Source organism: Gracilinanus agilis, chromosome 4 (assembly GCF_016433145.1).
Source record: "Gracilinanus agilis isolate LMUSP501 chromosome 4, AgileGrace, whole genome shotgun sequence".
NCBI lineage: Eukaryota > Metazoa > Chordata > Mammalia > Didelphimorphia > Didelphidae > Gracilinanus > Gracilinanus agilis.
This window is the reverse complement of record NC_058133.1, coordinates 295,154,998-295,179,264: the sequence shown is the minus strand read 5'-3', so window position 1 is coordinate 295,179,264 and position 24,267 is coordinate 295,154,998. Positions and strand designations below refer to the sequence as shown.

General features: G+C 33.4%; 1 protein-coding gene across 1 annotated transcript in view; it reads right to left on the bottom strand.

Annotated features, from left to right (window-relative positions):
• Nucleotides 1–24,267, bottom strand: part of ZNF451 (zinc finger protein 451) — a 109,603-nt gene that overhangs the window by 22,310 nt on the left and 63,026 nt on the right. The window contains exons 4-12 of the mRNA XM_044675923.1: nucleotides 21,760–21,885; nucleotides 19,287–19,398; nucleotides 14,524–14,674; nucleotides 12,770–12,896; nucleotides 8,461–8,614; nucleotides 7,502–7,646; nucleotides 3,583–5,213; nucleotides 1,876–2,019; nucleotides 1,173–1,303 (exon numbers count right to left, since the gene is read on the bottom strand). Of these exons, the coding sequence (XP_044531858.1) occupies nucleotides 1,173–1,303; nucleotides 1,876–2,019; nucleotides 3,583–5,213; nucleotides 7,502–7,646; nucleotides 8,461–8,614; nucleotides 12,770–12,896; nucleotides 14,524–14,674; nucleotides 19,287–19,398; nucleotides 21,760–21,885 (2,721 nt within the window). The remainder of the gene's footprint in view (nucleotides 1–1,172; nucleotides 1,304–1,875; nucleotides 2,020–3,582; nucleotides 5,214–7,501; nucleotides 7,647–8,460; nucleotides 8,615–12,769; nucleotides 12,897–14,523; nucleotides 14,675–19,286; nucleotides 19,399–21,759; nucleotides 21,886–24,267) is intronic.

Here is a 24,267-nt window from a genome sequence, read left to right as displayed (position 1 = left end):
GAACCTTTTGAGGGGAAGGACAGACACAGGCAGGAGAGGATGGAACATATGCAAGGGCTAGGGACACACAACACGGTACTATGATAATGAAATTAAATCTACCTTGCCCATTCTCAAATCTAGTCACCAAAAGTGTAAACAACTCCACTTAACTCTCAAGTGGGGAGGTCTATGACCCACGTGTGCAAGAATAGGTGACAAATCAAAATGGACTAACTGCCCCCTAGGCAGTCCTAAGAAAAGCATCTGTGGTGATTGGACATGTAAACTAAGAAGAAAGCACAGGAAGTGACAAAAGAAATGGCCTGAATAAACTGAAAGAACTTCCAGGGCTCGCCTTTTGGGCTCTTGGTTGCTCGTTTCTTGTGGTGGGTGACTAGGACCTGGAGGAGCTCCTACCACTGGCTGAGACCTTGGACTAAGTGAGACTGCTGTTAATCTCTCCCTTGGAGTTATATGTGGTGAGTTTAAAGACTAAATCTTCCTGGACTTCTCTAAAGGAACTGTTCTTTCAAAAAGAGACTCTGTGACTGAAGTCTTCTGCTTCATTCACCTCTGGAGCCATTTGGCCCCTCCTGCATTGGGCTTCAAGGCTGAGCCCTCCCCCAACTGAGGACTAATTAGATCTGCCTGGGTTAAACTAAGGGGCAGGAGCAAATTTCTTGGTGTGTTAGATTTGAGAATGCTCAAGGTAGATTTAATCTCATTATCATAGTACCTTAGTGGTGAAATCAACAAAAGGCACACAGGGCCAGACATATAGGTGAGTAGGTGGAGTTGAGCAAAGGCATTCTCGTCCAATACAGGAGGTCTCAAGCCAAGCTTCTATGCCGATTGGCAGCGGTGGTGGTCGCTCTGCAGATGTGTGTGTGTGTGCGCGCGCGCACACATGCATGCGCTGGGAGAGGAGGTTGGGGGCAGGCATGAGAAGCTACTGAAAATCAAGCCAAAGGGCAGAAGCAGAGAGAGCACAGTACTAAACAGTAAAGCTAATATAGGTGGTTTTTGGATTGTAAATTTCTTTCAGAATTCTATAGAAAGTTGAATTTGTGTAATGTGAATTTATGTAAATTTAAAACTGTACTGCAAAATTTATATGAAACCCATATGCGATGATCACAGAATAAGTGAGTTATAGATATCAAAAGTACTTTAGTCCAACTATAACTCACGTGCATACAGATGGCAAAGTCCGCAGCATCTTTTCTCTTACTGCAGCGTGGATGAAGGAAGAAGCATCCAATCCTGTTGAGGTAATTAAAGATCTTGCAATTGACTGGAGGCTTCCAATTGGTGTTACCTCCTAAGATTTAAATGTTAAAACACAAAAATGATCATCAAAGTGGGAGAAGAAATGCCTGAAAAATTGGCCTAGTTTTAAATACTTGAAAAAAATCCAATATCAAAAGCTGAAATTAATCCATCTCTATTATATAACTGTCATTTCTTTACTTTGATGAAATAAATTACATTCCATACTATATTTTACAAAGTGCAATGGATTTTAAGTTCTGTTTTTTAGCTTTGATATACACTTAAATATGATATAAACATAGTAGTAAATCATAGCAAAATAGTAAATAGGTTTCATAAAATTATGTACATATATATGTAACAAATTAACCATGTTTGGGAAAACTCAAACTTTACTGTTTCAGTACTAATACATAAAATGGAACTTTGAGCTAAATAAAACAATGTTTTAGGATCATCGAATCTTGAATATAGCTAAATTAAAATATTGAATGTGATTCTCAATACACATAAAACATACTTGATGTCAAAGATTATGACAAAGATGATTTCAAAAGCAAATTCCATTTAAGTGGGCCATAAAGCAAAGGGAATATGTCCAATTTCATTGTTAACTTTTACCTTGAAAGCCCCAGACAAAGGTTCCTTGATTAAGGAATCCTGGTAGATGACCAAAAAAGTTCGACCAGTTATCAAAATCCACAAAGACTATATGAGTCATGGTTCGCAAGTAGTCCAAATCTGGTAGCTCAACATCTCCTTCATCTGGTAAAGACACAAAGACATGACGACGCTTAGTAAGAATTTCTCTAAAACTTTTTAATTCCTCAACACAAAATCTTAGCAAATTAACTTTTTACATGTCCCTTCATCTATAAGTAGCCACATCATTTGTTTGTACATGATTACAATAAAATAATGGAAATTAAATTCCCAGGTATCCAACCATGTTCATATGCTAAGTAGGAATCTGATTTCATAAAATAGGTGGGAAAGGAATAGAAACAACTTATCAGAAAGAACTGAACAGCAATTCTCATTTAGTGTGAGGCTCAAGTTATAAGTTTTGATTTGAGAATTTTTTGTCAATTTATATTTATAAGGAAAATGTTTCCTTTTCAATATAATTATGAATAAACATACAAAAAATAGGTATATGGGCATGTAACAGAGATCTAGAGCCAAAAAGTATTAACTACTATTCTTTTGTTTTCATGGGAATATGTGTTAAGTATGTTTTTGGCAGTCAAATATTATCCAAAGTGTGAGTATGTGTAGAATGAGCATGAATTAGTCCTTCTTTTGGTCTATCTACTTATCTTTTACAAGTCATTACTAAACAATAAGGGGTATGTAGAATTCAGTACAATGGGCAAAACTTTTTATTAAATAAATCCTCCCACCATTTTGTGAATGTCTTACTAGAATATAGTGACATTTAGGACATTTAGCTAGGAAAACATGAACTTGTGCTTACTTGGGGTAGTTACCTCTTTCTAATGGGTATTTTTGTAAAAAGCTCAAAAGACAAATTTTCTGTTTTATATTCCTACACTATGGATCAACTGGACGCACTTCATCAATCCACTGAAGCTCATCCATTGCTATTACTTTGAATTCCATCTCCAAGACATATTTTTTTAATATTCCTTCCACATACATAATACATAATGGAAACCATACCTACCACCAGATTATAAAAAGAGGACTTGTGCTTTTCAAGATGATTTAATAAACAGACCAAAGCAAGTTGCCCCAAAAAGCCTTTTAAAAAAATCATCTGGGTTCATGCTTAAGGGGGGAGGGAGGGGCGCGCCCTTAGACGCTATAAAAATAAACTCAGCAAAAGAATTTTAAATTCTTAATAAAAGCAGACAAAAATCCCAAACTAACTTCCCTTCTTGAAAAATTTCCTGTGCCTTATGAGAATCATGACAATGCTGGGAAGAAGAAAATGGCATCTGATGATGTTTATTCTTTTATTAAAAATTACACACATACACTAAATTCCCTTTAAATTTGGAGTTTGGCTAAGAAAAACAAGTAAATGGGAGATAATAAAGGAACCCCAGTTACAACATAAAGGAACCTCAGAGCTACCTGGATGATCTATCTAATTTTTCTCTTATATTTCTTGTTTTAAAAAGATGGCCTAAGGGTTTTAGTTTTCATAATTTACTATGTCACAGACTTTATTATAATTGAATTGAACCATATATATTATATATCACCTTATTGGAAACATGCTGGCTACTGCTGTATGGATTAAGTTTTGACACAACTTGTATGAGATTTGCATAGACATGAAATCATAATTTAACATCATACCTATCTTCTGACAGCCTATGTCATTCTTAGCTCCTGAATCCATGTTTAGTAGTCTATTTGAAGGAGATTCTGAATTTTTTGGATAGCTTATGGGATGTTTCAGTTTTCTGTCTACACGTGCACCACTGGCAGTAAACTTGAATGGGCTTAATTTTTCTGTTCCAAAATGAGCTATGTTGGGTTTTTGTAAGAAGCAATGTTTTGTGTGAAAATGTTGCTGAGCACTCTCAGCATCGTGAAAATTTTTGCTGCAGACGGCACACTTCACAAAGTACTGCTCTTCTTTATGCTCTTTCTCTCCCTTGTGTCGTTTAAGAACATGGGCATTCATGTCTGTAACATTCTGTGCTGTTGCTGAACACCAACAGCAACGAAACCACAGATTACCTTTGTCAAGCAAGATCTGTAGACATCTACTGTGATCTTCCTTCCTGTTTGTTTTGCAGATGTAACTCTCCCGGCAGCCACATGTTAACAAGCTACTTTTCTCCAATACTGGGAAATCATCCTCATTTTTAATAGAAGTTTCAGGCTTTTCTGAGACAAACACATAGTCTATGCTGTGGACATCTTTATAGTGACTCAAAAATGCTTCTTCCACATCAAAAGTCAGATCACATAGCCCACAAAAATATTTAATTTTTATGTCATTGTCATGTTGGTCTTGACAGTGTCGATATAAGGTCTCTATCTTGTGAAAGGACTTTTTGCAATGGTCACAGCTGTATCTATGAAACTGATGACTTGTTAAACACATACAGTGAAGTTTAACACTTTCCTCAGAATCAAACATATCTTCACAAATTCGGCACTGCCATTTCCCTCGGGGAGGGCTTTTTGGAGGACTTTTTGGAGGGGACTGAAGAACAGGCATAATAGTTGAAAGACCCCTCCTATTAACAGGGCTATTCATCAATGTCTTAGAAGAGGATGGCAAAGGTTCCTCTTCTCCAGCATCTTGCTCATAAAAATAAGTGTGTCCACGATGATATTCAGTCACATGAGCCATAATAGTCTCTTTTCTCCGTAACTCCTTTTTGCATGTCCGACACCAGAAAAGAAAGTTATTTAAATGTGCCCCTCCATGAAACCGGCTCATATGCAAACGCATAACACCTGCATCTTCAGATACCTTCCCACAGACTACACATTTATGGCACATTGTATTAGCTGAGAACACATGCTTTTCTGCTGCATCTTCACTTAGGAATTTTTGCTGGCATTCACAAAACCAGACCCATTTATTTTGTTTTATATGTACTACACCTTCACTATTTTGATCCTCCAAATTTTTCTTCCTCTTTGGAGCAGTGCTACATGCCTGTGACCTTGAATCTTTATTGGATAGCGTCCTTTTAAGCGATGAAAATTTTGAATGCTCAAGCAGGAGGCGTAAATCAGAGGGAGGTCTGTTGCCTCCATTGATGTGACAATACATCAAGATGGATTCTTCCATTGAGGCAATGACTCGAACTTTGTGTCCCAAATTCTGCTTGTGATTATTGGTACTGCTCTCATCCACAAAGAGTTCATTGCAATTTGGACAATAACCTCTTGCTTTGAATCTCTCTGCAACCTGGGAAACACTCTTCTCAGCTACTGCTACAGGACCAGCATTTCGACAATGGACTCTGATTTGGACATAAAAGATAAAATATCTTTATACATCAAGTTTTTCTAAATTCTGTAAGTATGTAGTTTAATAAAACACTTAGCATAGTATAAACATGAATAGCCAACAAATACTTTTTAATAATGGTAATGAACAATGACATTAAAACATCTTGAAATACACTTTGTAATATTGCTTGTCCAATGAAAGAAGTCAAAGAAAATGGAGATTGACACACATTAGAGAGTAAAAGAGCACCCAAATACTTCATATGCCCTACAGTATATAAACTATTCTCAACAAGCAAACTATGTTTTTAATATGTGAATATTTCCTTGGGTGAGATGTCTTATTAGGAAGAGTTAAACAAAGGCTAGAATGATGGTCTGAAACTAGAAAAATGAAACAATAGGGACAAAAAATCCAACACTTAAAAAAATAAATAAGAATAGGATATGGATGCTAGGGAAGAATGGTTAAACAATACATGTGCATTTATGTTTATATATGTAAATATAATTAATGTTTCAATTAACTTTCCTTACCCACTCATTTGAGGCCAGATTTGAACCCAAGACCTCCTCCTGTTTCTGGCCTAACCTCTTGATCCACTCACTGAGCCACCTAGCTTCCTCCATCACTCATTTTCTAATTAATTTCCTGCAATGTGGTAATTTTACTTCTCCCGTCCCCGTTCTTTTGGTTTTAAGTAATATTTTACTTTTCCCCCAATTACATAGAGAAACAATTTTTAACATTGACTTTCTCACATTTTGAGTACCAAATTCTCTCATTTCCTTGAGATGATAAGCAATTTGACATAGGTTATATATACATGTGCTATCATGCAATAAATATTTCCGTATTCTCATGTTGTGTAAGACACATATGGCCAAAAAAAAGGAAGGAAGAGATCTAGTAAACCCTGCAAAACTAGTTTTAGGGTGCACAGGGTTGGGAGTTGGCTCCATGCTTGAAGGACAACAAGATATCCAAGTAGAAATGTCCAGCAAGAGACAGGGAGTGAGATAGGGGTATTTCAAATCTTATCCATCCTTGTTGCTTCAAACTTTTATCAATATTTTCCAAATGACCATTCTAATCCTGATTTTTCTCTCTAAGTCCCATATAACTCAAGCTTGGAACCTTTTCCCCAATTCCACAATCCTGAAACCACTTTTGCAGTTTTAACAGATCTCTCCCCTTTTCCATTCTTCTCACAACCACTTTATGGCATTGACTAACCCCATTAAGTATGAATTACTTACAAAAACTTGCTAAAAGATCTCCAGGTTTTATACTTTCCCCTTTTCAATTTTCTACAATGTCATACATCTTTCTAAAAGACCTCTTAGATCAAAGCACTTTCTCAAATCACAACCTTAAATGATTTTCCATCAGCTGTAAGATAATAAAGTTGATATTCCTTAGGCTTCACAATCTCTTCAACAGTCACTTATCCCTTGACATTTCTTGTACAATTATTATTTAACTTTTCACATACTTATGCCCTGATAAATAAATACAATTGATCAAGAAAAGATTGTACAAAACTCTGATTTGGGGCCTTGCTAGGTGGGCTCAGTGGATTGATAGCCACTAGAAAAAGGAAATCTTGGGTTCAAATATGACTTCAGACACTTATTAGCACTGTGTGCCCTGGGCAAGTCACTGTCTGGTCCTTACTGTTCTTCTGCCTTAGAATCAAAACACAATATTGATTTTAAGCTGAAAGATAAGGGTTTAAAGAATTTTTTTTCTGGTTTGGGCTTTAAATACAAAGTAAAAATCAACTTTCCAATGAACTAAATCAGTATTTCTTCAAAACATGGCTCAAAGGAAGGGATATATGAGAATATATTTCTATCTCATTCCTTTGTGGAAGATTCACAAATGTGACAACAACTCTACATTATTTTTAAATGTTTTTAATATTTTTGATCAGTTGTGTGATTTATTCTGACTTCACTTTCTTATCTTTAAAAATACTAATACTATTTATTATTGTAGAATAGTTCTCTGGGAAAGGAAGAATACTGGGGGGGGGGGAACTAATATTTTGAAGTCCAACAGAAATTTTAGGAAATTAGGAAAATAATCAGTTTCAGTCTTCTGCCAACTTGTCTGGTAATCCTATCTGTAAATCTATTCAGAAGCAACCTCAATCAAGCAAGGCTTTTAAAACCTGGGAGAAATTTATAAAAAATTTATAAAAAAAAAATTCTTCTGCTATTTGGCAAAGTAGTAACACAAATTACTTGGCAGTTAAAACCATAATAAACTTTTTATTACTTAAGTCACACTTACCTGAAATGGGCTGTGAGCTCCATGTGAGAACGTAATGTTTTGTGGCAGGCCATGCATTTCACTTGAAAGGGGACTTCTTTACAGAGAGATATCAAAAGTTTCTTTGCAAAAGATGGAAATGGTATAGGACATATTTCTTTGTCATCTGGGGAAAAAAATTTACAAAATTAATTTAAAAAATCCTCAAATCCTCAAACCCATAAACAACATAAAATGGTATTTTAAAAGAAGTTACTATTTTCCAGTCTAAGTAGTATGACATTGATCATGTAAGAATTTGAGTCATTTCATCAAAGAAGTAATACAATTTCAGGTAAATAGAGACAAAGTAGGTTTGTTTGTTTTTTTAATTCCCAAGAGTAAACACTAATTTTATTCACTGAAACCTGAAGTTACCCCTAGCTTTCAGAGCTTTCAAAATATTGCATATTAGCAGACTATATATAATTCTCTACTAAACTAGAGGTTATCTAAGATATTTCATGAAGCACAAAAAATTTTTAAATGAAGACTAATAAATGGATCATAATCTACTTTTACAGTATAGTAGAATTATACTTTGAATTTGGGTCCACAATTTAATTAGACACCACAAGGTGTCAAAACCCTCTGAAGTCTCAAGGTTAATTATCAGTAAAATTGGGGATAAAAATATAAACATAATGGGAAAATATGCCTTGCACACACAAGATTCTCTGGCCTAGAGGAGAGGGAAAGGGAGAGGAGAAGGGGAGAAGAAGGGGGGAGGAACTGAAATTGGATTTGATTATAGTTAAGGTCCCTCTCTATTTCTAACATCCTCCTCTGAGTTTATTTTACTAATCTTTCAACCTCTCTAGAACCCTGCGCTTCCATCACTCAACCATCCTACCCATTTCCTTTGTATATACCAGTCACTTAAAAAAAGCTTGAACTAAATATTATAAAAAAATATTAAAACAATATAAGATAAAACATACCACCCAGTTTAAAACTCTGAAGGAAATGATTTTTTCCAGACATATGCCTCAAACATTCATCCTTGCTGCTAAAAAGAAGGAAGCAATTTGGACATGCAAAGCACTGAATAAGCTGGGGAAGAAGATTGGTTTTATGTCCATCAGCTGCAGCTGCCTAAAATAAGAAAAAATAATTTTATAAATATGTAACTGAATTAAGTTCAAGATTTAATAGTAAAAGAAAATTATAGAAAATTATTTTAGTAGCTTTCTGCAGTTTTATGATTTATAAGCAATTTACATATTCTATACAAGTATAGAAGGTTAAATGAATTTTCATTTATAAAATCTAATTTAATCTGAAACAAACTAAAAAAAAACTATCAAAAAATGTTTAAAATGTATGTTAACATTGTAGTAGCATTCTTAATTGGGGCAATTTCTAATTCTGGACACAATAAAATATGCCAATGTACAATTTATCAATTACTTAACGTGAGTTTCAACACTGAAGTAAATGATAATATAAGGTACTATATTTCATCATATTAAGGCATTTGACAAGTTTTCAGTATATTTAAGGCAGCTAAGTGGCACAGTGGATAGAGTAGCAGGTCTGAGTTGAGAGGAGCTGGGTTCAAATCTGTCCTTAAGGTACTTCTGTATGTCCCTGGGCAAATCACTTTGCCAATTTGTTTGATGAGTAATGTTATAAAACAAAAGGTAGAGATAAAAAAATTTTTTTACCATATTCATCAATGTAGACCACAAGAGTGCTGTACCTTCAACTAAATCTTAAATATAAGGCATTGTTGATCAGTGGAGGGGGTAGTACCACGTGGGTAGGGCTTAGAGCTTAATTAAATTAATTTTTTTTAATGTAATTAAATTCAGACAAAAAATGCATACAGTGAGGTGTATATATATCTAAATAAAAATTTCTAGAAATGGGATGAAGGGGGGGAGAAATGGCACCTCAAATCTTCTTTGCAGTTTTAAAAATACACATTTATTAAGTGTGTACCCATGCGCTGGGCATTGCAGTAGGCCCTTGGGAATACAAATAAGACTATCCTTGACTTCACATTTTCAAAGGTCTGTCGTTCTACTGGAAGGATAAATGTTGGAAGAGACAAGAAAAATATAGGATATATACAAATAAATACAAAGTGATGGGCAGAAATGATGGGGAAATTAAGGAAAATTCTCACAGCTAAAGGAAATAAAAGCACTTGAGCCTCAATCATGAAGAAAATAAAATTAAGGATTCCAAGATCCAGAAAAATCAGTATTCTAGGAATGTGAAAGTGTATGCCAAAAACACACAGGTGACAGAATATTTGTCTAGAATGAAGAAAAAATGTTTAATCTCCAGAAAAGCTTTTACCAGACTTTCAAAGGAGTTTTAAATGTTAAAGATTAAATTGTTCATAGGATCATAAAATACTGTGGAAGATTGATATTAGGTATACTGAGGAAATACTATAAGGATGAGCTCAGACAGAAGTATCTTATGCTAAAAGAAATGTTAAGAAAATTATTTTACAACCTAAACATTTTATCATAAATGTTTCTAACCTGGCAACTTATACCTTTGGAAATAAATTGCAAACATCTGTGAAACAAATACAACATTACTGAATAAGTCAAACCTCATTTTTGGTTATGAGAACTAAAAATAAGGTAAGCATTCCACACCCCCCACCCCCCAAAATTTTTGCTTTGATATTTTCAGAAAGTAATTACCAATACAGATATAGCTTATAATACATTTAATTTTTCAATACATTTATGTTGCAGTGAAATCATCCTATGCCAACCATCCATGAATATCATGATGTTTCATATTTCTGAATGAAAGTATTGTCTAACTTTAAAACGGTCAGAATAAAGTATATAGATCAAGGCAAGTTATAGTCATAAGTGACTTGAATTATTTTGATCTTCACAACCTCAATCCCTTGGAAATCAGAGATTTGACAAACTACTTATTAATCTGTTTTACCTGAATTTATAAAAATGCAAGTTGTTTTCCAAGTCAACAGACACCTTTGATTGTCAAATTCTTGTAGTAATATGAAACACATATACTATAGGTTATTTGATGGTTTTTTCCTGGTCCACATATATCCAAAGCATGGAAAATTCAGCTAAAAGAATTAATAAACAAATTGAAACTAGAGGATCTGGTTTTAAAGTGCTAAAAATATACCACACTAAATTTGTGTGGCTTTATTCAGCAAAGATTTTTTGGATCCTCAATTTTTCTCAGATAGAAAAGCATATATCTAAAAATAATCATGTTAATAAAATTAAGCTTTACAGAAAATCCTATCTTGCCTCCAAACATTAATAATAATAAATTTAGGAAAGGCTTCATATAGTGGCCTAGTGTTTCAGTTAAGCTTTTAAAAGGAGCATTTAGAAAGGAAGAGATGAAAAGACAGTATTGGTAGTCAACAAATGCATGAAGAAAGAAAATATATGTCAAGTTTAGGCAAGAACTAATAGTCCAATTGGACTGCAACATATAATGCATGGTTAACATAAAGAAAAGCTACCCAATAGTATGAAGTAAAAAATGCTAGTGGGCTAAGGAATTTATTTCAAAGGCAACAGGAAAACCACTATAGGTTTTAGAACTGGAAAGTGACCTCTAGATATCGCCTTATTTTAATCATTTTAGCTTCTATTGTCAAAAATGGAATGAAAAGGGTAAAAACCAGGGACGAGGACTATACATTGTTCATCTGAGGTAAAAACTGAACTATAAAATTAATCAAATGAATGCTTTTATAATTTTAAAATTATTTGGGATAAACTGCTTAAAAACACACTTAGAAAACATTTCTTTAAAGATATAACATTCAGTTCACAGCTATGCCTTTTCACTGATTTTGCTTTAAATGTAACCTCTCTAACTATGTCCTATATGAAAGGACCTCCTACTTCTTCAAGGCTCAGATCAGGTGTGTAGCCATTCCTCAATAAAGTTGTCCCTCAACCACCTCTCAAAAAGTAAGCTCCCAGGGCAGATAGGTGCCTCAGTTGATAAGAGCGCCAAGCCTAGAAACAGGAGGTCCTGAGGTCAAATCTGACCTCAGATATTTTCTATTTGACTCTGGACAAGTCACTTAACCACATTTGCCTAGTTCTTGCCCTTCTGTCCTAGAGTTACTAAGACAGAAAAGTGTGGGTTTATGAAAAAAAAAATCATATGTATATGTCTTAGAATCTCCCTCCTATTAGATTATAATAAAATTGAAGGGAGTAAGTTGAACTTAACACAGCACTTCAAGCAGAGTAAGCACTTAACATTTATTGAATTAGCCTTCAAAAAGTGGAAAACCTTTAAAAGAATATCCAAAAACAGAAACAGTAATAAATCTAGAGAGCAAGACAATGAGAAGAAAGATAATTACTCATTTATTTCTCCTCTTACCAAAGAGGATTTATAGCAATGGCAACAATTGAAATATTCTTAATGCTTCTCAGTGAGATGCTAATTAAATGATCCTTATTGTCTTAAACACATTTAAAAAACGGAAAGGCAGCAAGTAAATAAGGCTAAGTAGGCATTCTAACTGAAAGAAGCTGCTTAACTTACATGGATGGCTTTGTTATCATTGTTTGGAATTAGCTCACTTTCTTCCAGACTGAGAAGAAACCACAGATGCAAAACTGATTTAATAAGTTAAATTTTAAGAAACTGTCTAGTGACCTCTTCTGGCTGACTAACACAAAGCAACTACAAATAGATGTAAGCTTTAGAATTGGGTCTGAATTTTCCTTTAGTATCAGTTGGCTGTGAAGTCACTTTTAACTTAGGAAGTGTGCTTAACCTTCTTCCTTGCCTTCTTCAGTTTCTTTCCTTGCAGATCTGTAATATGAAGACTGGAATAGATGACCTCAATATTCTCATCCAAACCAAATATTCTATGACTATGGTACAATGTTCTAAACACAGTTCCTGCTAATTACCACTAAAATACACAATTTTTTTGATGCCTAAAGAATAATTTAGATTTTTATTTTTTTAAAAAATCTTTTACCTTCCATCTTAGAACCAATACTGTGTACTGGTCCTAAAGCAAAAGAGCCAGTCAGGGCTAGGTAATGGATGTCACACAGCTAGCTTACCTGAGGCCAGAAGCTCAGGCCCTCCCATCCCAGCTCTAGGCCTGGCTCTCAATCCATTGAGTCACCCAGCTGCCCCCATAATTTAGATTTTTTAAATGGGAAATTAAGAACAGTTATGAATATACTCACTCTATATATTCCATAGAAACAATGCACATGTGCCCTTCTTTACCTTATGAAGGGTTCTTACCTTAGCAAAAAGGTGATCACTATATTGCTGTTGGGTAGCAAATTTTTTATAACATATTACACATGCAAAGGAATTGGTGAGAGGTCCATGCAGTGTAATTGTTGGATCACATGGAGAATGATCAAACCTGTAAAACAATAGAGATTTGTATCAAAGAATTATTTCATACATTAAACAGCTACTATGCTATATGACAGGTACTGTACTACAGATGGAAATAAATATATAATGAAAATATTTGCCCTAAAGAACATTACATTACCCTTTTAAGCTGGGGGTGGGGGGTGGGTGGAAAACATGCACAAAAATAACTATTGTAAACATAATATGCAAAGTAAATACAACTATACTTTGAAATTTCATGAGAGAAATACTAAAATGTGATGGGGGGGAAGGGGGGTTGTTCAGGAAAGCATTTTCGGTGATATTGGAGATGTCTCTAAAACTACATTGTCTGGTCTACAGTGAAACTGGGATTTTATAACCAAAAGGGCAGCTAGGGGGCTCAGGAAACTGACAGCCAGGCCTAAAGACAGGAGATTCTGGGTTCAAATCTAGTCTCAGATTCTTCCTAGCTGTGTGACCCTAAACAAGTCACTTGATCCCCATTGCCTAGCCCTTACCACTCTTCTGCCTTGGAACCAATACACAGTATTGATTCTAAGATGGAAGAGGTAAGGATTTAAAAAAAAAAAAAAAAAAAAGCTCCTTCTAATGACTTTCTTACTCAACATTAATTAAAACAGAGTTCAGTATTCAAATTAACATTAAGAACAGTTCATTACTCTTTACCAAGATCAGAAATATATAGCATCTAAAGGTTATTATGATTTAGCTTTTATAAAGAATTTGGAGGTCCAATATGTAGAATTTCATTCCTTCAAAAGAGATAATGAATGTACTGACTAAATACAAGCAAGTATGCTATTCTGTAATTCTCTCCATATTATTCTTGGTTTATTTATACCAAATTAATTCCTGGGTCTATGGTGAGGCATATAATAGTACTGACTCATCATTGTCAATTTCCCTCCTACAAGAATAAGCTCAGAACTTACTAACTCCTCTATCCTGAGTCAGGAATCTAGGTTCTGTTGTTGCTAAGAACAGGCCTTTATTGTTAGACCTTTAAGTCTGCAAAAAATATGAGTAGAGATAGAAATTACAATATGGCATCCACAGACTCTCCAGAATTTACTTTGCCACTGGCTAGTGCTACAGCACTATCAGGGTCCTACTCTAACCCCAATCGATACCTAGCTACAAGAAGAATACTTAAGTCCTGTTTATTGGTAGCAAATAATAATGGCTCTTATAAGGATCACATCGTAGGCAGTGTTTTGGTTAGAAAGTTATGAGTGGCTCATAACTTCCTTTATTATCTTTCCTCTATACTTCAAAAGTCATCTCCCACTGAAATTTTTGAGAAAATTGGGGTTGAAGTATGGAAAGTTTCTTTATGGTCTTTTTTGGAACTTTTTATTGCATCAAAGTATGCATTGCCTTAATTTGGTTCTCAAAAAAAAAAAAAAAAAAAAAAGATTAAAAATCTAAGACGGCTTCCTTTAAGGATCAAAGAATTTTAAAACTCTTTAAACATCCTGAGTTGGAAATACAGATTTTGGGGCTACAACCAGAAAAATAAAAGCATTTAAAATAACAGTGACTACCCTTCAAATATGTATTATAAAACTAATGACAACAATGAAATTACTTGCACATTTATTCTAAATGCTGAAAAATATCACACCAACCTTTTCAAATGACCTAAGAGAAGGTGCCCATTGTCAAACTCCTTGTTACAGTACATTATGGGGCATGAAATAGGTTTGTTGGACATCGGCATTTGGCCTGTTTTTCGAATTGGACCTCTTCTTCCAGAATTAATTGTGCCTGTTTTGAGTCCTACAATGGAAAAACAAGGTATAGTTGTATAATATAATCCAGATGCCTGTCAGTGAAAGTAATTATTGAATTTAAATGAAAAAAATCATTAAATATACAAAAAACTTTACACATAAAAACAATTTTAAAAATGTTAAGGAAATTTATAATAAAATACAAATATATTTAATAAAAATAATATAAATTTTTAATTTTAATTAAAAATAAGTTTCAGTGTTTCACTCAACATTTAAAAATCTAAAAAAAGGTTAATATTTTGAAATACTTATTTGAAAAGGAGTCCATGAGACTCCTTAAAGTTTAAAGGACAAGGACAATACAGAAACACATGAAAACACATACACAAATTGTAACCTTAGACAAATTTACTTAATCTACCCTCCTCTCCTGGACCTGATCCCAGTAGATTGAAACTGACAGGCAAATCTAATTCCAGTTCTAAATCTATGAACCTATGAATCTATGTAAAATAAGATTCTAATAATTTTATAGATAAGAACAGTAGTATTCCCCCTGAGATACTTAGATCACAAATAACAAAATCTTAGAGACTGTTAGAGCTAGAAGGGACCATTGAGACAATCTAAACCAATTCTCTCTACTGAAGTCCAGAATTAGTTGAAATGATTTGCCTAAATTCACATAGGTCAGCAAAAAAGCATTAAGCAGAAGTTCAATCCATGCCATATTTTGATTCTAGAAACTGTCTTTTCTAATAAGACTGCAATGTCACTCACTATTTTCATAATTTGAAATAAATTTCTTTATTTCATTTACATAGAATTCATGGGGTCATTCATTAAGACATGAAAGGACCTTTAGAGGTTATCAAATCTAATCTCCCCTTATTTTTTTACACATGAGGAAACTAAGGCTCAAAAAAGTTAAGTAATCTGCACACTGTCACAAAGCTTTATAGCATATATCCGTGGCAAATATCCTCTGGAGCTTCATGCTTATCATGCTGCCTTTTTCTAAACAAAGGAAAAGTAGCATGTATTTTTAGGCAGAACTGTATTGTTATTAATTTGGATATCCAATGAAGTAGAAATGGTAACAGCAAATTCAATAATTTATTAAGCATCTAACATGTATAGAGCACAAAACAAAAATGAAAAATAGTCCCTTCTCTTCAAAAAGCTTACATTGTATAATTTTTTCCCAATGATTTGAAAGACAGAAAAAATACATTAAATATAAGATGTTAAAATGAGCTCTAAAATGTTTGCTTTGATAAATGTCATGTTCATTTCATTCTACATTTTAAACTTGTGGATAATTTATTTCAAGACCTTAACTTCACTAATCCACATTGGCTTTTCAAGCAAACAAGCACCAGTACAATTTTTAGATCTAATCATATACGTTATTAACTAATGTGCGATTCTAAGTCATTTATTTTTTAAGTATCAATTATGTACAAGGCACAAAGACAAATGAAATCTACTCCTTTAAGAGGCTTATATTTTATACTTTTTTCCATTGATTTTTTAAGGAAATAAATTAATCACCAGACATTAAATGAGCTCTGAAAGGTTACTTTGTTGAGCAATACACGTTCAGGTTCATCAGTTTATCCTACATTTAAAATTTTTGGATAAGTATACAAAAGATCCAAGATTACAATAAATGTCATTATTGCTTATGTATGTTATGTTAATTATGTTTGCCATAAAGATTATGTATTTAACTACTAGCAGTAATACCTTTGTGGACAAAATTGTAGAAAAAATGGTGAAAGTCAACCCCTCCCAAAAAAGGGGGACTCCTCATGAAATAACATAATTCAATCCTCTCCTTTCACAACTTCATAAGTTTTTATTTTAATTAGTACACACTCAAGGTACACTGGTCCCCAACAGAAGTAAGAGTGCTACAATCTAAAATCTATAAAGTTATAACCTATGAATGATATTATTGCCAGAAAGAGGCCATCAAGAGTGGGATAAGCATTAATTTTTTTAATGACACTCAAGCTATGTATTTCAAAAATTAAAAAATCCTTTAGCTTCCAAAAATTAGAAATTTTCTCAATTAAAATAACAGTACTCATAGGGGATTTAACTCTAACCTCTCAAAAAATAGTTCCTACAATATACTAATTTGATCTATTCTTTCTTATAATATCGTCTAACAAATGATAAATAAAATATGTAGGGTAACCTGCGGCTCTTTATGAATTAATTCAATATCTAGCAATAGCTATCAGAGGAGCCCATTTTCACAATGAAGATATGGACTAAAACGTTTGATGTGATAGAGGTAGACTAGAAATTAAAAAAAAAAAAAAAAAAAGCAAAATACTAACCTTAACCCCCAAGCTCATGCTTCTCAGTACCCGATCAGCCATCAATGAGCTAGGTACAACCTGATCCTATATAAAGCACCAGGTCTTGCATGCATCATAAAGCATGGCTAAATGACACATATGCTCCCACTTGTCTGCTCAATGAAGGCTATATATTAGTCAGATGTAACTTAATCATGCATTCAACTACCAGTGCATTAATAAAGCTATAAAAATCTAGATGCAAAGAATATTTAGTTACTGTAGGTATTATTCTGCACCTAGACATCAAAATATGCACCCAGAATTGGTTGCATGTCTAGATGTGAAATCTGAGTTAAGTTTGACCAAAAAAGTCATAATGCATAACTCTGCAACATCTTATAATTGTTCATCAAGACAGTAATTTCTCTGAAAACAAGCTTGGTTTTGGAACTTGGGTATCAGATATTTTATGAAATCAGCATACCCCAATCTTCCTTCAATTATGCCTTTTTAAAAAAAGTAAAAATATAAGGGGGTGGGGGTGGGGGTAGGGTCAATAACCTCCAATTCAGAGTGATACCAGTAAAGCTGAGCAATGACTATAATAAGTGTAGCATTAGAAGGCTATCAACAAGTTTGTCTATCCTACACAGTCACCTTTACAAATAAAGTGAATTCTAACTAGAAAACTTTGGAATTGGGAAATTTGACTTTGTGAAAAGCTGAACTTCTTCCCTGTCACCATTTCACTAATTCTTAACTTTAGCAGATATAAAGCAGATATAAACTTGAAAGTTCAGTGAAAATGGGCATTGTATATAGAAATGTTTGATAATTGCTCACAATCATCTTGTTGAATTATTTAAACCACAACCCCACATATCGTTCTTATGACTTTCTAGTATCTGGAGACATTGAAACAGGTACTGTTATAGGTAGAAAAGTATCCTTCACAAATCAGACCTTTGAAAGCTAGCTAAGTTGTCTAGACCAGGCTCCCTATTTATAATAATTTTCCAAAGTAACCACTTAAGAGACGACTCTGTGGAATAGTGTTGCTTGTTATCAAGACTGAAAAATAATGTTACTTAGACTGGTTCCTTTGTAGATATTTATTTACATACAATTTACATTTTCAGAATAGCCATGAAGTAATATTGCAAAATCTGGGTGCAACCAATAATTATCTCAGTGGTGGCTAGTTCTAAAAGGCACTTTAGTTTGGCATTTCAAAACCCTTCAAAATCTGGTTCCAAATCAGCCTCCCCAAATTTATTAAGCATTACTTTTCTGAAAAAATTCCGGATTTATAATCTAATTTAACTGACCTTCCTGTTTCTAATAGATGATATTCCACCTTCTGACTTCTTTGTACAGGCTATCTTTCCCCACCTGGAATGTACTTCTTTCCTCATTTCTACCCCTCAGAATCTCTTTTTTTTAAAGCTTTTAGCCTCTGGCCAAAATTACCTGATGTTTATGTTATGCATCCTAAAATGTGTAAGTGACTGTTTTACCTGAATAAAATGAAAGTTTCTTGAGGCTGACAGGGACTGTGTGTGTGTGTGTGTGTGTGTGTGTGTGTGTGTGTGTGTGTGTGTGTGTGTGTGTAAAAACACAAAGAAAAGAGGAGGGAAGAGGGGTCTCAGTATCTAGTACTATGCTACGAAGTAGGAAGCTAAAATTCTTTATTGATCGAATTTTTTAAAAATTACAATTATAAGGAATAAATTTAGAACACATAGTTTTATCTTTTTCAAGTGGCTTTTTAATAAGTACTACATCACTAAATTATTCTGTGTATATATTGCAGATAAACTACTCATTCTCAATAGTCTCACTATCAGCAGTCTTTATCAACCACTGATGAAGTCATTATTAAGGGGACAGAAACCTTATTTCTACAAAAACACAATTTTACCTCATGAGAGATATCAAATCAAATTTGAATTAAGATCATAAAATGTGGGCCTTTAAAGGGGTAACAGATAGCATCTAGTTGCTCTCTCAACTGGTAGAAATCTACCAAAGGTATCAGGCAACTTTTTTAATATAAAATTTATCTTCCAGGTATAGTTTAAGAATTAATGACAATCTTGAAGCTTTGAAAAGTGAAGCAAATATGTAGGGAACATATGAGATTTACAAATATGAATTAGTTTTACATACAAGTAGACTGTGCTTTTTGAAAGGGCATTTTACAAATGGGGAAAAAAATGCTTTAGTGAGGAAAGGAAAAGAGGAGGATGCCATTATGAGGTTTTACTTAAACTGGCTTTCAATATCACATGTGCTAATAAACAATCCAATATCTTTGCTTTTCTCATTCTTAAAAAATACCTGGCATTTTTAGCCATTGGTCCACACATAATCTTGCTGCTTCTGTGTTACTATGGTCTCGAATAAACTCCAGTTCTTGCAATCCATGAGCATGTTGAAAATCTATTTTTTCCTAAAGACGAAAAAAAAATCATATCAATGAATCATCAGTACAGCCTACATGCACAAGAATGCCATATATACGATCCTCAAAAAACACTGATTTCTTTAAAATTATTATTACTATGCTAAGTGCTTGAGACTTAACTTTTCAAATGTTGAATCCTTGATCTCAAAGTAGACATGATTAAATTAAAGTTATAGTCAGTCATAAACAAGGTACCAGCAATTTAAGTGGGGGGAAAACCTGTCCTGGAGTGCTAAATAGAGATTGACTGATTGATTCATTCATTCATCTATGATCTTCTACACGGTAAAGTTTTAAAAAGACTATGAGAAATGAGATGATGAACCTCTAAATATGATCTTTTCCAGAAGCCCCAACAAATTGTCAATAATTGCTAACTTAAAAAATAAAATTTTAAGTCACAATAAAATATACATATTGGTATTTCTATCTCCTTATCACTCAGTTGCATAGAAATAAAGGGTTTTGTTTAAGTTCAGAAGCTAAGACATTTTCTAAAGTAAAAAACACAGTTGACATTCTCTTATAATAATAAACCTAAAATAAAAAACTGCTAAGCCATATGTGACAGTATCAAAATCCAATAGTAGAAGATCTCAGTCTCATACAATGAAACCACATGAACATTACTTTGAAATGTCTCGTAATGGAATTTGACCTCTGTTGACTCTACCTAAGTTGCCATTTTTGCTTTATCAAGGAATCACTTCCCTTAATAATAGACTGACAGTGTATTATTACTTGCAAGTTGATGATTCCATCTGTTGGAATGTCAATGAACAGAGCTTGTCAAATTCATGTTCTCCCATCATAACTTGATCTTCATTAAGATGATTTATCCACTCTGAATATAAATTTTTCATTAAAACCTCCCCATAAGAAAGTGGAAATTCTATTTTGAACGTAGAAATGTCAAGTTAACCAAGACAAATGAACTTGGAATGAATTCAGAAGTTATTTTCCAAGGCATCTTATTACTGGAATTACAGGCCCATACTAAAATTCTTGATGTTCCAGGATTGTTTCATTGTCCGTTTGCTTTTGATTTTGGTGGTCAGGTACATCTGGGATAGAAATGGCCCATAATAGAAGTCAAGGTATAGAGGAAAAATCATGGTTGATGATAGAAAACAAATAGACCAATGCTTCTCTGTAGAATTTAGTAAGATCTGATCTCATCGAAAACATCTTTTTAAAAAGTTTGACTAAAAAGGATCCTGAACAGAAAACTAAAGTGAACTCCTCATTTCAGATCCAATGTATGATCCTCTACATGGGTGGAGGCTGAAATTAGCCTTGGGTAAACCCTAGTCGTCATAGTGACAGTAAGATTCTCAACGACATCATAACAGCTTTATTATCCATGTGGGCATTGACTTTGCTTGGGAAAAGAAGCCAGCACTAGTCAGTTAGGAAACATGGGGAGAAAAAGGTTTGCTCACAAATTCTTCCTCCCCAGATAAGATTTCCTTCATGACTATGGCAAAAGAGCTACTTAAAAACAAATTTCAGAATAGCATCTTTCTAAAAATTGATAAAAAGAGTATAGTAATATCCCTTTCACAATTTAAAGCAATACTAGATTTATATTGCACTCTAATTATATACTAGTTAAATTCCAGTAGCTTTCTTTCCCCTATTTTTTGACTGAAAAAGTGACGGTTTAAATAAAACTAAGATAATCAAATAGGAATAGGAAAAATAGAAATTAGGTTTCACTATAAAACATTATAGAATATGTACCATTAAAATGTGGCAAGTTTATTTTTTTAAATAAAATAACTTCATTTGAACACTTGAAAAGTATGTTAGTAGGTATGCCCACAGACATGCTTCCTAATTTTTAAGTTGGGATCAAATATGCTTGATATAGTGTTTCTCCTGCAATTTTTGTGGGGCATCTCCCTAGTAATAAAGCTGCTCCTAAACGGGAAGTATGAAGCTTCTAGAATTCTTTGTTTTTAGTGTGAGAAGACAATACCCAGAAAGTTGAATGCTATGTAGACTCCAATGTACCTCTTCATCCAGTTTAAGTTGCCTCTGGACACTGAAAGTATCTTCAATTTCTTCTTCTTCAATGATAAATCTCATGAATTTTTAACTCTAACTGCAAATAAAGACCAAGGCCAATCCGCTTTTATTTTCTTTCTCTTTGCGTAAATATAAAAATGCTAAAATGTTCAGGAGCTAATAATCTGGAAGTAAAAGATTAATGAAAAAAAATATGACTGATGATCCAGTTGAGTTTGAATTCACTTATCTCCATCCAAAATTTCTCTTTTGTCAACATTATGAAACTCAAAAGGATTTTAGATTTTATTTAAAGAACATAAATAATCACATTACCCGGAAAGCTTTATTCTTCTCTTCTTTCTGCTGTTTCTCTACCTCCACATGGCGAGCTAGTCGAGCCAGAGTTAAAGCAACTCTATCCTTCTCACGGTCAACATAGTCTTTACTTTTCACTTTTTCCTGTAATTAACAGATCAATGATTCATTTGGATTTTTTAGAGAATAATCACTAACAGTACATTAAGGTTATCCATCATCTTTGGTTCTCTGAAGGTATGTCATGTTAGCTAATAAAAAGTAATATTTAACTATTTCAAGATTCTATAGATATAAAAAAAATTTAGACTGCTTCTGTCAGAGGTTGATCCAGCAAAGTAAAGTCATCAAACAGAATTCCATCATTCTACCCACCAACTCTTCTGTCCTCTCTCCTCTACAATTTCTCAATTGCTGCCAAAAAGTTAAATTATTTTTTTATGCAGAATGTTAAATTATGACATTAGGTATAAAACACAATTCCAGAATTTTTTAAAAAGTCTTTTAAAAATTGATCAAGTTTGCCCAGATTATTAGTTTTAAATGACAAAAAAAATTTATTCAACTTGCAGTTTGTTCAAGCAACAAATAGCTTCCTTCTGATATTAAAGTTCAGATCAAAGATCAAACTGCATACTAAAGGAAGAGGTACAGTTTGTATTAAAGTTAAGCATTACCATGCTTTCCCATGAACTCTGAGGTAGGTTCTTAGAGCCTAATAGGTGCTTAAGTGGAACAAAGTGTTGACCTGAAGTCAGAAAGAACTGAGTTCAGTTCCTGCCACAAACCCTTCCTAACTGTATGACCCTGGGCAAGCCATTTAATCTGTCTGCCTCAGTTCCTTCAATTGTAAATGATATTAAGAGGTAGTTATCAGGGGGCAGCTGGGTAGCTCAGTGGATTGAGAGTCAGGCCTAGAGACAGTAGGTCCTAGGTTCAAATCCAGCCTCAGACACTTCCCAGCTGGGTGACCCCGGGCAAGTCATTTGGCCCCCATTGCCCACCCTTTCCACTCTTCCACCTATGAGCATTCAATACACACAAGTTAAGGGGTTAAAAAAAAAAAAAAAAAAGGTAGTTATCAGGATAATGAGATAACATTTGTAAAGTATTTAACACAACATCTCACAGAGTAGATAATTAATAAAATTAAGTTAAGGAAAAATTGGTTAAATTTTTTTAAAATTAAAAGAATCATAAGTATTGCTAATAGCTACATCCAATAAATTTGGAAACTTGAAAAATGTTTTAAGATTAACAAAACTATAAAAAGTCAAAACTACACATTACAAGAGTAAACAACTTTTGCAGGAGAGCAATGTTAGGAGAGGCATTAAATATCTGTCCTATAAAAAGAAAAAGATCAGATAAATTCTTGAATTAGTTTCCCAAACTTTTTTTTAATTTAAACATTTATTAATATTCATTTTTAACATGGTTACATGATCCCAAACTTTTTAAGAACAAATAATCCCTCTTCTGCTTCCAGGAAGCTAAAATGGTAGAATAAGAAACACAATGAGCTCATCCAAACTCATCTCCAAACATCCAGCCCCTGCCCCCCAAGAAACTAAGAAAGAAAGAAAAAAATGCCAAATATATTTTTTCAATTTTTAAAATTATATACTTAATAACCACTACCACCACCACCGGGAAAACCATTTAAACAAAAGTATCAACAAATTATGTGGAAAACACAAGCATTACATTATTTACAAATTGTTGTGAAATATGGAAATTCTGTGTGCCCTAAAATAAACACCCTTTCCTTTTGGGTTCCCTTTGGATTTGTATTACTTTGATAGTTTTTCTATTGCTTTTTTGGCTGTTTTTTAAAAAATGTAATCATGGTATGTGTATTATTTTTCTCTTTGATTTCTTCATATATTTCCCTTATAGTCTTTATATTTCCAATATCTATCACTTTTAAATAACATAATTATATTCAATATCATAATCAATTCAGTCATTTCTCCCAATCATTGTAATTGTGTTATTTCCAATTATTTTGTCATTACAAACAAGTTTCCATGAATATTTTCACACACAGCTTTTATCTTCTCAATAAAGCCCTCAGAATCTAATCCTAGTAATAGAATCCCTAGGTCAATGAACATGAACAGCTTTATATTAATTAATGCATATTTCCATCATATTTTTTAGAAAAAAAATTTTTCACAGCTGCTCTAGCAATGTAATATTAGGCCTTATTTCTCAATATTCCTATCCGCATTTAATTTGATGAATTTAACCAGTCTGGTTCTCAGTTCTAACATATTTAATAGGTCCATATCTCACAAAATTGGTCTTTATATAGCCAACCCATATCATTTGTTGTCAAAACCATACTCTTTTCAAAATGAAGTCTTTTCAGCCTAGTCATACTGAGTGAAACTTTTGTTCTAAAATCAAAGCCTGTCAGGAATACAGGATTGGCTTTATGGTATAATATGTATACATAATACTTTTACAGAAATAGAAGATGGCACCAAGAGAAACTTGAAGGAAGATGAAAAATAGGATAAA